This window comes from Podarcis filfolensis, assembly GCF_964270895.1.
Source record: "Podarcis filfolensis genome assembly, chromosome: 10".
In the NCBI taxonomy this organism is placed as follows: Eukaryota; Metazoa; Chordata; class Lepidosauria; order Squamata; family Lacertidae; genus Podarcis; species Podarcis filfolensis.
Window position 1 is genome coordinate 18,676,100 of NC_139612.1, and position 17,904 is coordinate 18,694,003.

The following is a 17,904-nucleotide window of genomic DNA, read 5'->3' on the forward strand; positions in this document are numbered from 1 at the left end:
CTGGTGAGGTATTACTCTGTAACATCCTCTGTATAATTTAATAATACTGTTTAATCTGAACAGATGCAGAAACATTTAAGGAAGTAAATGTGTCAATTAAAAGACCAAATTTTCAGAAACCGTTTTTGGGTGGATATAGACATAAAGAAACAGGCACAGAATATCATAATGCAGGATCACAGACAGACCCCAAAAAACGTCCAGACAAAGGCTATGAAGAGTTCTGTAGGTCAACACAGGTATGTTTGCCAGAGTACAAAATAAAGCACTAATATGAAAATAATCGTATAAAGTAATTGGAAAGCTAATTCTAACAAATTAGAATCCTATAATTATACGAGTTATTTCTTCATCCATTTGTAAATGTGCTTTGTAGTCATTTTAATTTGTCCAGTGTTTCTAGCACAGCCTCTCTTTATTATGTGATCATTAAAATGAATAATTTTATTTCTAGACAGTTGTTGAGAGGAAAAAGCTGCAAAATACGAGAAATTCAACTTCCACTCAGATGACCAAAATTGGTGTCTATATTTCAAATGTCACTGACAGATTGATAGAACCAAAAGGGTATGTGACAGCTGATGAATACCATGCAAGAAGACTTCAGGCAGTAAGTACTCAATCCATTGAATTATCATCTTTAACCCAGCAGATTAAAAGACCCTGCAATCCTATATCCACTTACCTGGAGAGAAGTCCTATTGATAGACACCTATAACATTAAACTGCAAATCACAAATGTGATAAGTGAAATTTACATTTAAAGGGGACTCACATTCATCTTAATACATTACGAGTCACACACAGTGCTTCAAGTGGAGTTCCACTCATACAACAGGACTTTCTCTTCATCTCCTTCCTTGCACAAATCTTCTTTGGAGGGTCCCCCCGGCCTGTGGAGCAGATTTTCAGGGTGCGTAAGAAGCTTGCACCAGTCAGGAGTGGAAGGGGAAATTGGTTATGCAAGTGGAAGTCTGCTCCGTGAACAGAAAAGCAGCACTGGATCCAAATTTATAATCTTTCTTCACAATATCCTGGTATGGAGAAGGCACATAACTGTTTGTTTCTTTTTTAAAATGCATATTCAGTATAAATAGTATCTGAAGCCATTCTTCACTAGCTTTGGATTTGATAGTCAAACAGCATAATAGTGTGTGTCTCAGAAGTGAATTCTTATAAAGGCAAGTCCGTAGCTGTCAACTTTCTCCTTTTCTGGTGAGGAATCCTATTCGGAATAAGGGAATTTCCCTTAAAAAAAGGGAAACGTTGACAGCTATGCAAGTATATGATAAAGGCTTGTTTAAGGCAAGTGTTAATTCTGTAAATTGTCAAAAGTTTAAAAATGAAGAAAGCTTGCTCATTTCTCCCCACTTCAGTGATTCTTAAATTGTGGTCTGTAAATCACCAGTAGACCTTCCAGAAGACCACAGCAATCAGAATAAAACAATCTATGACTTTTCCTGGGCAAATAATGATGCATATGAAATGAAAACCCACCTTTTTCTTTTCATATTTATCATTTTTTGCGCTCTGATATGGTTGTGTTGAATATGTGGGATTTGTCCACAATCTGTCAAGTCGCTATCGCTATTTGTCTGTCAAGTCGCTATCGCTCAGGGCCTCTTCTTGCATTGCAGTCATTAGCCTCAGTAACAAGGAACAAACCCAAATCAACAATGCATATATGGACTTCCCAGCAAGTCCCCCATCCGTCCCTCTCACTCCGCACATTCATTATTTTAGTTAGCGTTCACTGTATAGCTCAGGGATGAGGAATCTGTGACACTCCAGATGTTGCTGAACTACAGTTTCCATCATCCCAGACCACTAGGCCACTTTTGCTGGGCCTGATGGGAATTGGAGTCCAACAACTTCTAGAATGCCACAGGTTCCTCAGCTCTGCTAGAGCTGCATTAGATTGCAGAAACCATCTGTTCTAAATCTAGAAGCATTCTAAGTGGCCTCTATACTTGAATTGCTTCCACCTTAAATTGTGGAACAAACAAATCAGAATAATGCAACAAACTGTAAGAGCTGCTCAGCTGTTCTGAAAGGGATCTCTGCTGAACACAGTGGAGCTTGTGTTTAAACATGTTTAGCATTAGTTTCTAAGGGTATGTCTGCCGTTGCATTTCAAAGCTTAATTTCTGCCCATAGTCACAATTTAAACAACCATGTATGCATTACACATTTTAAATAACTCTTTATAATAAGGGTCAATTCATCTATTGCTTCATTTAAAGATGTGACATTCTGGTTTGTAAATTACTTACTAAGAAAGCTAGTGAATTTGAAACGTATTTTTCTCATAATTGCCAAAACATATAACAGATGCAGCAGAATATTGCTTTTTTCTTTCCTGCTATCTCCTATTCCTGTCTACAGGTAATTGTGATACAAACATATTTCCGGCGATGGCTAGCTAAGACTTTAGTAAATAAACTAAAAGAAGAATTGCGTTTGAGACTGGAATGGGAAGAACAAGAAGAACTAAGGAGGCAGAGAGAGAGGGAAGAAAAACTGCTAAGGGAGTATAATCGAAGGCTGAATCCTAGAACAAAGGATGATTTTGAATTACTCTATCATGCTTTAGAATGTAAGAGATGGTGTGTTTTTTGTTTTTGTATTTAAGAGATGCATATTTTTGGAAATTCTGAAATTTGCTTGGTCGAAAACAGGATATAACCATTGGAATATTTTCTGGGAGGTTTTACACCAAACCACACTGGCTGTCATGAAATCACTGTTGAAATGGGATAGCTCATGCAGTTTTTCAATAAAACCATTCCAAAAGTCCGTTCAACTTCCAAAATGTTTGGAAACTAAAATGCAGCCCTGTCGGATGTTCGGCTTCCAAAAGAATGTTCAAAAACCAGAACACTCACTTCTAGGTTTTAATCGTTTGGGAGCCAAGGTGTTCGGGATCCAAGGTATGACTGTACAATCAAACTTCAGCTCCCGAACGCCTCCATTTTGGAATGTTTCGGCTCCCAAATGCCAAAAACCCAGAAGGAAATGCTTCGGTTTTCAAACTTTTCAGAAGCCGAATGGGCTTCCGGAACGGATTACGTTCAACAACCGAGGTTTGACTGTAAAGCGTTTTTTCTTTGCCAATGTAGCAGAGTCCGATGTTAACTAATGAAATGAACTCAAGACACTCATTGGCTGCATAGACATCAGGTTTCATGTAAATTGTGGGCTGGTTTCCAGGAGTCAGAGTTTGTTTGCTGCTGAAGATGGGGCGTGTCTTTAATTCCCATGTGAACTGAGCTAGACTGTCATGTTGCAGAAGCTCTTGGAATGCTCACTTTGTGCTAGGAGAACACCTTGCCTGAAGAAGTTGAGCGTAAGCCTTGATTGACTCATATGCTGCTTCTGGCTTTAGATGGAACAGCTTCAGATTGTGTTGCCTCATATCGCTGCCTTGTCTGCCAATAGTGTAGTCCTGCCCTGTTGTTTGCTTCTATTTCTGTTTGTTGTTGACTGGTTGCTTCCCTGCAGTGGCTGCTTTTCATCTTCATATGGGAGCTTAGTGATTCTAGGAAGTGTTGTTTAACTTGCTGGTAGAACTGCTTTCACATTCTTCCACTGTTGCACTGAATTGCTGAGACAGCGATCCACTGAGTTTACTGTCCTTCGGAGGTTTGCGAAGGGCATGCATATTGATTACAGTGATGGGAGCTTTTTACTTAGGTGACATGGTGCAGCTTGCGAAATGTATGGTTTGATCAAAAATGAGTCGTTCTATTAAAAACAAAAAAGGCATTAAATAATACTACAGTGGTACCTTGGGTTAAGTACTTAATTCGTTCCGGAGGTCCGTTCTTAACCTGAAACAGTTCTTAACCTGAAGCACTACTTTAGCTAATGTGGCCTCCCGCTGCCGCCGCGCCGCCGGAGCACGATTTCTGTTCTCATCCTGAAGCAAAGTTCTTAACCCGAGGTACTATTTCTGAGTTAGCGGAGTCTGTAACCTGAAGCGTATGTAACCCGAGGTACCACTGTACATGGTTAACAAGGGGTTGTCCTACTCAGAGTAGACCCGTTAAAGTTAATGCACCTAAGTTAGTAATATTTATTAATTTGAATAGGTCTTCTCTTGAGTAGGACTAGTGTTGGCTACAACCCAAGACGTTCTGCAGCTTCCTCATCCTTTCTGAACCTGGTGCTGTGATTGAAAGATTTCCTTCCCATCTCTGTGCTTGAGAGAAGGTTGGGGAAAATCTTACTCATCTCACACTTTACCTTTCCAAGCTAAGAGCTGGAGCACAGGGAGAGATGAAGTCCTGTAGCCATACTGGACCAATGCTGAGGCAATGGTAGACACAAATGTTGAGTGGCTACCAGAGCTACCTAGAATGTGTGTCACTCTGATTATTATTCCCGTGTTGCGGACCAGAGGTTGAGGACAGAAAGTTGCAGGAGGGCATTAGCTCAGTGGAAGACCGCATTTGTATAAGGGTGGTCGCAGGTTCCATCCCCAACATTTCCAGGACCAGGAAACTCATCAAATCCTGGAGAGCCAGTAAGCATGAATAATACTGATCTGAATGGGCCAATTGCTTGACTCTGAAAAAGGCAGCTTCCTGTGTTGGTTTAAAAATATCTAATTTCATGGCAGAAGTACAATTCAGACAAATGATTTATAGCTTACACAGCCACTATGCCAAGCCAGTTCTCAAAACAAGTGAAAACTGGTTTGCATATAGAGCTGCAAATTAAACCAGCTCCAAGAAATCTGTTTTGAAAAATCGTTTTCCGGAAGCAGGGAACGGTTTCTTTTCTTTGCATTGGCTGCCCCCTCGTGGGTCCTCGAAAGCTGTGTAGACTTTGCTGCATTGATTTGAACAGCGGTGGCAGCTGACCAAATAAAAAAGAGTAAAGCTGAAATATTCAGTGATAAAAACATGATCTTGATAGTCCTCTCCTCTCTGCTGCTTTTTTATATCCTGGATGTTTTCTTCCTCTCATTCGATTGAGATACACTAATGGTTGTTACTCATTAGAATGAAAATGTTTGAGAGAATATTCTATAACAGTGTTTGAATTAGTATTTTCCCTGAGCTTTTCAGAAATATGTAGAGAGCACGATCTTGATGATCTGGTGCTGTGATCCAGAGGACGTTGCGTTCAACTGGTACATTTGTTCACATTTTGGCTTTGTCATGGATTCACTTGGGCGGTCTTGGAAAAATTGCTTATTCCTCTTGGTTCCTCATCTGTTAAATGGGAGTAATAACCTACTTCACAGGGCTCAGTGAAGACAAATAAGAAAAGGATTTATCAGGAACTTTGCACAGGTTACGTGCCATGTACCTTGTAAAGCAATATCTAAAGAAAAAAATGCCTAACTAAAGGCTTCTTCATAGGTTTTCTTGTAATAGGGCTTTGCCACCACACACTGACTTCTGCCTTCGTGTATCCCTCAACCACCGTGCAGTGTGTCAAAAGCTGGATTCAGTGCATTGAAGCAGAAGAACATGGCAAGTCTGCTGCCCACTGGGAGCAAGTGGCCATTACAACAGAGCCACTAATACACTATATAACAGCGAGAATCTACCTATATCAGGGATCAGCAAACTTTTTCTGCAGGGGGCCGGTCCACTGACCCTCAGACCTTGTCAGGGGCTGGACTATATTTTGGAAAAAAGAAGAAGAACGAATTCCTATGCCCCACAAATAACCCAGAGATGCATTTTAAATAAAAGCACACATTCTGCTCATGTAAAAACACCAGGTAGTCCCCACAAATAACCCAGAGATGCATGTTAAATAAAAGGACACTTTCCACTCATGTAAAAACACTCTGATTCCTGGACTGTCTGCGGGCTGGATTTAGAAGGCGATTGGGCCGGATCCGGCCTTAGTTTGCCTACCCATGACCTATATCATTGGAAAGATAACTAATGGTGATAGCAGTGAGTTAAGGTCAAAGTAGACCTTGCATGGGAGTTCCATAATTGGAGCTCTTCAAATCTTTTTCAAAAAGCAAGCGCAGGTGAGATGTGTGATTTTTGTCTAGCCAATGGAGACGGGGGAAGGGAATGATCCCCCAATGCAAATCACCCCCCTGAAGCAGTTACTGTCCCCTAAGGAGAAAACACTTGTAGATGCCTGTTTGATTTTTCCCCCTCCATGCTAATAGCAGCTTCAGCTGGGCAGGGGATTTGCCTGGGAGAATAAGTGCTCCATGACCCCATCTAAATCACTTCCATTCCTTCCAGTAAATAAGGCATCAGTCATTCTAATCACGACAACGGTTGTGAATAACTGGGCAGATGTAGTAACCCACATAGGTAAGCCGTAAGGATCCCTAGATAAAAATATAAATGACTTGATGGAGATGTTTATCCAATTTGCAGATGACTTTGTCTGCAAATTGACAGCACTAGGCAAAAACTGAGAAAATAAATTTCAACAGAGATAAGTATAAAGTTCTGCATTTAGGTGGGAAGGATCAGAAGCACCTGGCTTGACATCCATCGGTACATGTGAAAAGGACCTTAGGGCCTTAGCAGCTCACAAGCTAAACAAGAGTCAGTAGTTCAGTGCAGCAGCTAAAGAGGCCACTGGATTTCTAGGCTGTGTGAACAGAAGTATAATGCTCAGATTGTGAAAAATAATTGTACCACTCTGTTCTGCTTTGGTCAGATATCACACAAAGTACTGTGTGCAGTTCTGGGAACAAGAGTTTGCAGAGGATATCAACAAACTAGAACACGTCCAGAGATGGGCAACAGAAAACCAGAAATGGTGATGGGCCTGAAGACCAAGTCCTATGATGAAAGATTAAATGTGTTGGGCATGTCTAGCCTGGAGAAGAGACAGCTATTAGGCAATCTAGCCAGCTTCAAATATGAAAAGGGCTGTTATATAGAAAATGGAGCAGATTTGTTTTCTTCTGCTACATGGGGAAGGGCTCTGTTGGTTCAAATTACAAGAAAAAGCACAGGGGCTTAATGTAAGGAAGAGGTTACTGACAATATGAGTGGAACAGACCATGGCCTTAGAAGGTGGTGGACTCTCCTTCATTAGGGTTTTTTATGCAGAGCGTAGTAGATTTCCTGAATCATCAGGAAGTTGGATTACATGACCTTTGAGATCCCTTCAAATTCTGTAATGCTATGATATAAAGAAGTCACTGAACTAGATCCATAAGGCTTCTCAAGCATTTACAGAGCAAAGTAAAAGATCCTGTAATTTAAAAAAGAAAGGTTTGTGAGTTTTATACACCAATAACCACATTATATGGATTATGTGTGTTGTAACGTAATTAGGGGCGCGGGTGGCGCTGTGGGTAAAACCTCAGTGCCTAGGACTTGCTGATCGTATGGTCGACGGTTCGAATCCCTGCGGCGGGGTGAGCTCCCGTCTTTCGGTCCCAGCTTCTGCCCACCTAGCAGTTCGAAAGCACCCTTAAGTGCAAGTAGATAAATAGGTACCGCTTTATAGCGGGAAGGTAAACGGCGTTTCCGTGTGCTGCGCTGGTGCTGGCTCGCCAGCTGCAGCTTCGTCACGCTGGCCACGTGACCCGGAAGTGTCTTCGGACGGCGCCGGCTCACGGCCTCTTGAGCGAGATGAGCGCACAACCCTAGAGTCGGACACGACTGGCCCGTACGGGCAGGGGTACCTTTACCTTTACCTTTTAACGTAATTAGCATCAAGGCTACTTGGTTGTAAATGGTTCTGAATGGTCCATGGTAAATCAAGAGCCTTCTGCTCAAAGTGAAAATCAGAGGAACACTGTAAACCCAGTACACTTCAGCACCCCATTTAAAGACTTTTCCCCAAAGAGACAGAAATAAAAGATGCATGCTTAGTATTCCTCTCAGATGGCAGTAGCTTTACATTTCTGGTCACATCCTGAAAGAGTAAGTTGAGGGTAATGAATACTGAACTTTTGGATAACCCACATGCCTATAAGACTGATGGAGAGCTTTCTTCATTGCTTCAAGATGGAAGAAATATGATCTTCCCACTTGCCCTGCCTTATTGTTAGAATGCCTTCTTCGGGGATCAACTATAACTATTAGCCTGTGAAAATACAAAATGAAGGGAGAGAGGAAAGTTCATCTCCTTCATTTTGTATTATAATAAAATAGCTATAGCTGATCTGAAGAAGAGCAATACTCGAGAAACATTGGGATCACCATACTTTATTCCATATTCTTTTAGGTGCGTGCATATATATATTTGTTATGCACCTATGTGAATTTCCATATTTTCTTCTTTTTATCTTGTTATGCTGATTGGGGAGGGGGAAAAGGGCTCCAATAAATCTCTCAAGCACTTGTAGCACCAGGAGGCTCACTGATTTCAATTTGGATAGCTATGCATATAGCTGTCTATATAAGTACCAAAATTAGTTCTTGTTGCTAGAGCAGAACTGTACTGCCAGGAGTAAAATACAATCTAGTCTTCTGATCCAAAAAAAACTCAGTTTCACCTGAGTAGCTTGAATTTAGCTAGAGTTTATCATACAGAACATCATTGCAGAACTGAGACTATTACATTCTTGTTCCTACTTTAGGAGCTATTAAAAATATGCACATCCCGTGTTTCTGTCTCCCACTGCTGCAGTTTCTTATGTAGAATAATAACATCTTCGGTTCCTAAGGAGATTATTAACCTTGGCACGGAAGCCTAATTGGATAATTTATGGTTTTGCTTGAAGTATTTATCTCCTTTGCTAATGCTCCCATAATAGAATGCTGTGTTCTCATTTTAATGCACATTGAAAATACTATTATATAGTAATAGCAGGCATTGGAATGTTGTATAGGATGGCGTTCAACAGATGCAGGTTTTTAGTTACAACATTGTAACTGAATGCCCATATTATTTTAACAATACAGTATTTATAAATTTCAGCTTACTCACTTGATGTATTTTAAATAGCTGTTTGTGTAATATATTCAGTGAATGGCAGTCAATATGCCAGTATGCAATGATACAAGATGTAATATGCTTAATTCTAATGTTGAGTAGGAATCTTGAGACCTTAAAAACTTTAGGGGGTTTTGTCTGTTTTTGTTGAATAAATGTGCGTACGTACATCAGACCTTCTCTTCTTGCATTTCAGTGCAAGAAATAAAATAAATTCTGAAATGCAAAGGACAACTGCTCTCTAGATCTTAGCATGGGTATATCACACAACTTGTACTGGCAGTGACTGAGACATTGGACTTCACTTGTGGTGTATTTCCACTGCCATATCCTATACGAGGACATGAAACCCACAGGTGAAAGAACTGCAGGAATTAGTGTGCTTCATAAGCACACACAAACCCTGTAGCAAGCTTTGTGCAGATGCCCTTTTTGCATAGTTTCTCCATCCTTGCTGATCTCTAGTACAGTGGTACCTTGGTTTTCGAACAGAATGTGTTCCAGGAGTCCGTTCGACTCCCGGAACCATTCAAAAACCAAAGTGCGGCTGTGGAAGCCGCGCTGACTGTTTGGCTTCCGAAAATCGTTTGAAAACTGGAACACTCACTTCCGGGTTTCAATCGTTCGGGAGCCAATTTGTTCAGGAGGCAAGGCATTTGGCTTCCAAGGTACCACTGTACTGTATGTTAAAGACAGAAGCAAAGTGGGCACAAATGCATAGGTACAAAACACCAGCTGGTATTGGAGAGTTGCAGGAAAACAGCAACTAAGGCATGCTACCTATGCTCCTAAAAACAGAGTACCAAAATAACAAAGCACAATCCCCTTTCACCGCTGATTTAAGCACCTGATTTAAACACCTGGCTGGCACATTTCCTATTCATAGCATGTGAAGGCTAAATCAAGAAAACAAGAGTTGAAAAAAAAAATCAATAATATTATCTTTTTGTTGATGTAGTATGGAGGCAAGAGGAGCTTGAGAATATCAACAGCACTCTCACTGGAGCCGAACGGAAGGCAGCTCTCTGTGGACTGTTAGAAAAAGAGGCCCAGCTGATTGCTACCATCGGGAGACACAAAATAAACGCATATGAAGAGAACGCGCACCAAGCAATCCTGTCCTTCTTGGAAAAGGTCAGTGAGATAATTTCTGTCTGAACACTGAACGCACCCAGAGTTCAAAAACCTGAATTAACATTTACAAAGTAGCAGCAGACTGAAGAAAAGCACAGTAATTAACTTGACCAGTTGAAGATATGATTTGTGGGTTTCATGCATGTCTGGCAGTAAAATTGGCTCATTAGGTACAGTTATTAAAAGCCTTTTTATATACGCCTATAAAACTTGATGAGTGCTTCTTTTCACCTAAGCACAGAAAAACCACCACTTACATCTTAATTTACTTAATTGTGCCGTCTCATTGGAGATGATGACTACCGTGCCCTGTGCAACCCTCAATTAATGCTACATTAGAAGCACAAGGAACTCAGTGTATTACGGTAGTCTCATTCATACTTCCCTGAATGTACATTGTAAGAAGATTTGCATGGATGGGCCATTCTTAGAGTCTTGGAAGATCCAGCAGTTTGATGCCATCACAGGGAGATATGTGGTATTCCAGATTTTGTGAAGAGTAGCTATTAAGAGTGGTTGTTTGGGGTTTTTTGAAAGACTTGAAATCTGTTGAGTGATGCCAGGTCCTCCCTCATTAATTATGGTCACAATCTTGCTCTCTCATATGGACGGAAGAGTAGAGTGGCACCTTATGCCAAGTCCCTCAGTCTTCTGATGATGCTCCCATGCAGGGTGTATGGCTGTGCTGGGCACAGCAACATGCCAGGCAATTGATGGCATAGCCTTCCTAGGCCTCACTTTTTAAGCATCCCGTAGTCCACTCTTTTCTCCGTGCTCGCATGCCTTGGTGAGGAGAGAAGCCTGCAAGCCTGAGTCTCAGGGAGAATATGTTGGATACTTCAGGGTGAGGCATTGGAAGGTTTTAACTTGCCATGAACAGCTTGGCAGTGGTATTGGCATGCCCAGAGTAGTATCAGCAGCGTGTGGAATAGAAAAGCTGTGCTGCAGTTCCTTCAGTGGATCTTGCTATCTGCACCCTGAGAGAGAAGAATAGCAACCCGTCTTCCCCCTTGATCTGTTCTGCTGTATTTGGTATGCAAAAGCTTCTACCAGAATCCATCTGATTGTTTGGATGTGCGTCCAAGATTGCCATATGACTGCAGACTGTCTAAAGTGGCTTGAGCAGTGATATGATAAGCTGTGATATAAGTGCATGGAACAGCAGTTGGAGGGCCGCTTCGCTATGGGTACCCTGATCATCAGAAGCGAGCAACCCCCATCCTGCCCCTTTCAAGGTGTTGTGCAAGTAGTCCTTGTAGTGGCTTAAGCTTAGAGCAGTGGCTTAGTAGACTGGTCAGTTTCTGTAAAAATTAGATGGCCATAAACCTCTTTCAATCAAACTACTGACTTTATAGCTGGATTTCAAGTTTTACGTTGTTATCCTCCATAGTGCTCTACTGATGCAAGCCTCATCCAGCAGTTGTATCCTTCAAAGAACAGCTGCATCACTCAAAATATGGCCTGAAAACAGGAGGGTTTAATTTCTACTCTGTTCTTATAATTCTGGCTTTGCAAACCAGAAGGTTAGTTTCACCATACTTCACCATACATTTTAGACATAATAAGAATAGGACTTCAAAGGTAGGCAATATCTAATTCATCTCTCCTTTTGAATAAAATAAGATAACCATGAGAATAGTGTAGTGGATAAGCAAAGTTGGCAAATTTATCGTATGTCAGAATGGTCCCCCCCGCCCCCCCGCCCAGAATAAATATGCTAAGTTTACTTACCCACCACCAGATGTCACTAGCGGCCACTATAGTAGAAATAAACGTGGAGGTTTTGAAATTTCAGTATGTACAGCAACACTTCATTGCTCGCCTTTAATGTCAGGTGTAGGTGAAGGTATGATGGCTCAGGAAATACCTTTTGAAGGAAAATGGATATTGAAGAGCAATGTGAAGGAGTGGAGCACTAGAGTAAAGAATAATAACAATTCAGCCACCATTCAGCTGTTGTGTTGTTGTTGTTGTTCCAAACTCCACTGGAAGTGCATATGGTGAAAAGCAGACATTCAATCTGGACGGATTATCATGGAGGCTCTGAACGAACTAGTGTCTTCATGTACTGAAATTTGTACAGTTTCTGCTGCTCAAAAAAGGGCTGCATGTACAGTCACACAAATCATGGTGGGCATTATATACAGTCCCTACGCTTTAGCGGTGATTCATGATTCTGGCATTTCCGCATGTTCCTAGCTGATGGCCTAGCCTGCTTCTAGGAGATTAGGGACGAACAAACTGCTTAACAAGGCTTCAAGGCTGGCAACTGGACCTTGGTACACATTTAATATAGAAGTGAATTCAGCGAGATATTTCGTAGAGATAAGAGAAGCAGACAGAGGAAGTAGCTTTTGGAAATGAAGACTAGTAAGAAGGGGGAGGGATTGGCAGCTACTTGGTTTGGAGGAAAGAGCAAAATGATCCTAATTGTGCAAGCCCAAGAGGTAAATGGCTCTATTCTTTCTGCTTGGTACTATAGTATTCTGGGCTTAAGCACAGAATTACTTCCCTGATACTGGTTTCAAATTTTTGTGGATCTTCTCCTTCTTGAAAAAATCCACTTGATTTGGAATGATGCGTTTAGATAACCATTTTCAGTTTCAATGCAGAAATAAAATTTGCTGAAAAGAATTCTGACCTCCCCACCTCCTTGAATCAAATGTCCCCTCTGACCATGACTTGGGCTTTAGGCACCAAAGAGACTTCGTTGACAAATTTTTCCATTGTGGTCTTTAAGACCAAATGAAGTCACCAATTTGGATCAAATGTGAATGTGTCGAATAGATATGCTGCATGCATGATGTAGACGTTAAGGCCAACATCATAATTTACAATTTTATTTATTTATTTTATATCCACCCTACCTCCAAATGGGACACGGGTGGCGCTGTGGGTTAAACCACAGAGCCTAGGGCTTGCCAATCAGAAGGTTGGTAGTTTGAATCCCCGTCACAGGGCTAGCTCCCGTTGTTTGGTCCCTGCTCCTGCCAACCTAGCAGTTCGAAAGCATGTCAAGGTGCAAGTAGATAAATAGGTACCGCTCCGGCGGGAAGGTAAACGGCGTTTCCGTGTGCTGCTCTGGTTCGCCAGAAGTGGCTTGGTCATGCTGGCCACATGACCCGGAAGTTGTACGCCGGCTCCCTCGGCCAACAAAGAGAGATGAGCGCCACAACCCCAGAGTCAGCCACGACTGGACCTAATGGTCAGGGGTCCCTTTACCTTTACCTTACCTCCAAATAGTAGGAATGTAGCTACATGTGAAGGGATTTAAAATGAGCTCTTGGCTGTCATTGGATAGAGGAAAAGGGGGGTAGTAGGTTATCCACTTTCTGCCAATTTAATATACAGAAATCCCCTACCTCCACAAGCTATTCAATCTCCATGACAGTTGAGAGAATCCTGATAGCTGCTCTAGTAAATGTATGTACTCTCGAAATGAAATGCTTTGGGGCAGTAGTAGGAGAACTGATCTTCCTTCTTACACTAGCTATTCAATTGAGATCCTGTCCTAAATTGCATCCTCACTTGCCTGAACAAATGGTCAGCTTTGCTAATAGCACCAGATATTTACTCAAAATATTGGTTCATAGGTGTTTTACTGTTTCCTTCCCTGTTTGTCTTTATTCTCTGCAATTCTTCATTGCATCTCCTCCTGCTTCTCCCAGCGCAAGTTGTATTCCCCACCCCTCTGGCAACACTCTGTGCAGCTTTCATGTGGTGGCAACTGGAATGCAGTTTACAATAGACCTGCTCTCTGAAGCAATTTAGATAACAGGATTATTGTAATTTCCATGTTGCAGCCAGCCAACTAAAAAAGCAGAAGAGAGCTGGCAGGAGAAAACTGGAGATTCAGAATTTCTTGCACCAGTTTTGAGCATATATCTAAAAAAGCCCAAAAACAGAATTTGGGTATGGATAAAAGGCCTTGAGGGGACACTGAGTTCTTTGGCAAAGAATGAACACATTTTATTTAGAAAATTATATGTTCTTATCATAACTTATGAAAATGTGGAGTGTGAGACCCTTCGTTATACATTATACATTTAGTTTACTATATAAATTAAAATGGCTACACCTCCAGGTTTTTATCTAAATTTAACAGAAGCTAAAATGAATAGTAGCTTGTCTCCAAAGAACTCTGGGCAGAGTTCAGCTGCATGTTGGGGTTTTCCATCTATGCATCGCCATTCCATCCTTTTCTGTTGAAAATCTGTCTCTGAAGGTCAAGGAAACCTTTTCACACACTGCTGTTCAGTGCATATGGCTCTTCACCTCAGAGGAGCTAGTAGAAATTGGAGGTCTCTACTTAGCTTAAGGGACGCAGGTGGCGCTGTGGGTTAAACCACAGAGCCTAGGACTTGCCGATCAGAAGGTCTGAGGTTCGAATCCCTGCAACAGGGTGAGCTCCCGTTGCTCGGTCCCAGCTCCTGCCAACCTAGCAGTTCGAAAGCATGTCAAGGTGCAAGTAGATAAATAGGTACCGCTCCAGCGGGAAGGTAAGTGGTGTTTCCGTGCGCTGCTTTGGTTCGCCAGAAGCGGCTTAGTCATGCTGGCCACATGACCCAGAAGCTGTACGCAGGCTCCCTCAGCCAATAAAGCGAGACGAGCGCTGCAACCCCAGAGTTGGCCACGACTGGACTTAATGGTCAGGGGTCCCTTTACCTTTACCTTTACTTAGCTGAGAAGAAGCACCTACTGCTTACCCTAGGATCTCTTTTGAGCAAAACCATTATGTTCTTATTTGTGGGTTCTATCCAATGCTTGAATTACTGAGAGTAGACCCATTGAGGTTAGTAGCCGTAACTAACTTAAGTCCATTAATTTAAGCGAGTCTACTCTGATGCAGGTGGTACTGTGGTCTAAACCAACGAACTTCTTGGGCTTGCCGATCGGAAGGGCGGCGGTTCGAATCCCTGAAATGGGGTGAGCTCCTGTTGGTCTGTCCCAGCTTCTGCCAACCTAGCAGTTCAAAAGCATGCCAGTGCAAGTAGATAAATAGGTACCACTGTAGCAGGAAGGTAAATGGCGTTTCTGTGTACTCTAGCTTCCGTCACGGTGTTCTGTTGCGCCAGAAGTGGTTTAGTCATGCTGGCCACATGACCTGGAAAGCTGTCTGTGGACAAACGCCAGCTCCCTTGGCTTGAAGCGAGATGAGCGCTGCAACCCCATAGTCGCCTTTGACTGGACTTAACCGTCCAGGGGTCCTTTACCTTTTTACCTTTTACTCTGAGCAGAATGTAGTTGGTTGCAAGCCTATGGTTTGTTTAAAAATAAATAAATCTTAAGCCAGGAGAGCAAGAGGACACTTGCTTAGATGAATAAGCTAAAACTAGTTGTGTATTCAAACAAAAAACTCATCTGTTAGCATTGGCTTTCAAAAAACCAAAACCCGACTTACTAAAATACAGGCTTAGAACTTAGGCTTTATGGTCCTATATGAAGGATTTGTTTTATCATGCATGCATGGGAAAACAAATTAATAAACCTTTAGTTATGCTAGAGCAACAATCCTCTGTTTCCGATTTTGCTGGAGTTTGCTAGCTCTAATTGAAAGATTTAGAACTTCATAATTTAGACAAGCCTGTTTCCTGTCGGATTTTTTAATCAGTTTTGGCTGCAACCCGTCAGTTCCAATTATCAGCCCCTCATTTAATTATAGAACTAAGCCTGCTAAGAATCTGTCAAATTCTCATTTATGAACTCTTATTTTCTTTTATTTCCCTCTTTTTGTGCTTACATAACTTGAAAAAATGGATGAATGCTAACACTCTACAGATTTGTACTTCCAAGAGGAAACTGGCTGAGCATTTGAGTTTTGTACAGAGAAGAGCTTAACTGAGAATATTACTTCTTGGGTTCGGAATAGCACATAGCATAATCAGCTTTGGAGTGTTTTTTTTTAAGGTCCTTTTTTAAGGACCTGAATGGTCAGGGAAGAAGGGGTGGACTGCTGAAGGCAGGTGAGAGATTGTTTGGGAGTATATGTAGTTTGTTGGTAGAGCACCTGATTTCATGCAGAAAGTCTTTGGTCCAGTCCCTGGCATGTACAGGTAGAGCCAGGTAAGACCCTTGTCCCCAAACCCTGAAGACCCACTGCAAGTCAGTGTGGATAATATTTGGCTAGGTAGACCCAACCATCTGACAGCTCTTTGTGTTGCTAAGAGTGTGAGAACAAGGAGCAAGCTCTTGAGCTAATCTGGATCATTTGAAGCTTTTTGAGTGGGCAGAGGAAAGGGAGAGAGAATATTGCCACAAGCTAGGATTGGAAATCTCCCCCTACCTACCCATCCTTGCTCAGTTGTTCATGCCAGCTTTGGTCTTTGCTGGGAGGTAAAGGCTAGCCCTGGGCTGAGGATTTAGTCACACAGACAAGGGGCTCATTTCTAGGCATAGGTCCATGCTTTAAAGCTCTTTTATTGAAGAAGAACAGGATATTTCAATGCCATCATCATCGCAGAGGTGTCTGTGGAAGGGATATATTGATTGACAATGTCTAGCCAACCAGATCAGTAATTGGGTTCCTATTGAGGATATTTGATGAGCCAACACGACCGTGATGTGGTATTCAGGACTGGAATGATCATTCTGTGATATCAGGGCAGTGGACAAAGCTGTACTGTGACTTGTGAATATATGTTTTAATATATCTATTTTTACGCTGCGTCCAAGCACTTTTTTTTTTTTGCTGCAGTGCTTTCCTCACAAAAACCTGCTCTTTGCCGCTGAATTGGAGCAAATGGCAATCCACAGAATTGCTGTTTGTTCCGATTCAGTGTTAAAGAGCAGGTTTTCTTGGGGAAAGCGGGGCCAGGGGGGACGCACTCTGGCATAGAGCTTGAAAGCATGGACCTGTAGCTAAAAAGCTCATGGCAAGAGGTAAGTGTGGATGGGCTCCTATGCATCTCATTGACTGGAAAAGGAGCATGAAAATTGGGCCATAGGTCTGAGGCTAATATTTGTGGCATTTTTGTCAAACTCTAGACAGCCAGATTCTGAAATCTGGAGGGAGCTGACTGTCAGTCCAAGGGGCGAGAAAAGGGCTTTTTATCCAAAGCCAGCAGGGCTCAAGAACGAACCTTTCCCGTGCATGACATCATCAAGCTTGCACAGCGACAGAAAAAGGACCCAACTTCTGGCTGAAAAGGAATCTATCATCAAAAAGGATATTGCAGAGCTGAAAAAGGTTTAGAAAGGTTTAGAAAAATGGCAATATATTCAGGTGGATGGAGCAATTCACTCCCCTGTGATGGGGGGAAAGTTTATCTCCCTCGCTCATAGTACTAGGACACCCAATAAACTTGGGGGCATCCAATGAAGCTGTATATTTGGGACAGATAGAAAATTCTTTCTTCACACAGCACATGGCTAAACTGTGGAGTTGGCTCCCACAAGAGGTGGCGATGGCCACCAACTTGAATGGCTTTAAAAGGGAATTATGGACAATAATGCTATTAGTTGAAGGCAGCATCCCTCTGTATACCAGTCTCTGGGAATCACACTCAGGAGCATTACTGTCCTGAGGTTCTGCTTTCAGGCATCTGGTTGGTCACTGTGAGAACAGGATGCTGGACTTAGATGTGCCTTTGGCCTGAACCTGCAGGGATGCTCTGGTGTTCTTATGGTTATTTGCTCTTCGTTGACTTCCGTTATCTTATGAAGGATCTTTCATCTAGCATCACAACCCCTTCTGCTAAAAGAAGGGCTGTGGCTTCAACAGCAGTAAGGCAGACAGAAATTCGCAGGTACTGTATAAAGTTATCATCACACTCATAGAATTCCCAAACTCCCAGTGTGGCTGGAGAAACCTAGCCAGATGGGCGGGGTATAAATAATAAAGTTGTTGTTGTTGTTGTTATAAATAATAAAGTTACTGTAATAATA

The 17,904-nt window shown here is 42.0% G+C and overlaps 1 protein-coding gene across 1 annotated transcript in view; it reads left to right on the forward strand.

The window, feature by feature from the left end:
* The window catches only part of IQUB (IQ motif and ubiquitin domain containing), a 32,947-nt gene that overhangs the window by 4,133 nt on the left and 10,910 nt on the right, over positions 1-17,904 (forward strand). Inside the window, exons 5-8 of the mRNA XM_083574440.1 lie at positions 64-239; positions 455-610; positions 2,386-2,596; positions 9,845-10,020. Of these exons, the coding sequence (XP_083430566.1) occupies positions 64-239; positions 455-610; positions 2,386-2,596; positions 9,845-10,020 (719 nt within the window). The remainder of the gene's footprint in view (positions 1-63; positions 240-454; positions 611-2,385; positions 2,597-9,844; positions 10,021-17,904) is intronic.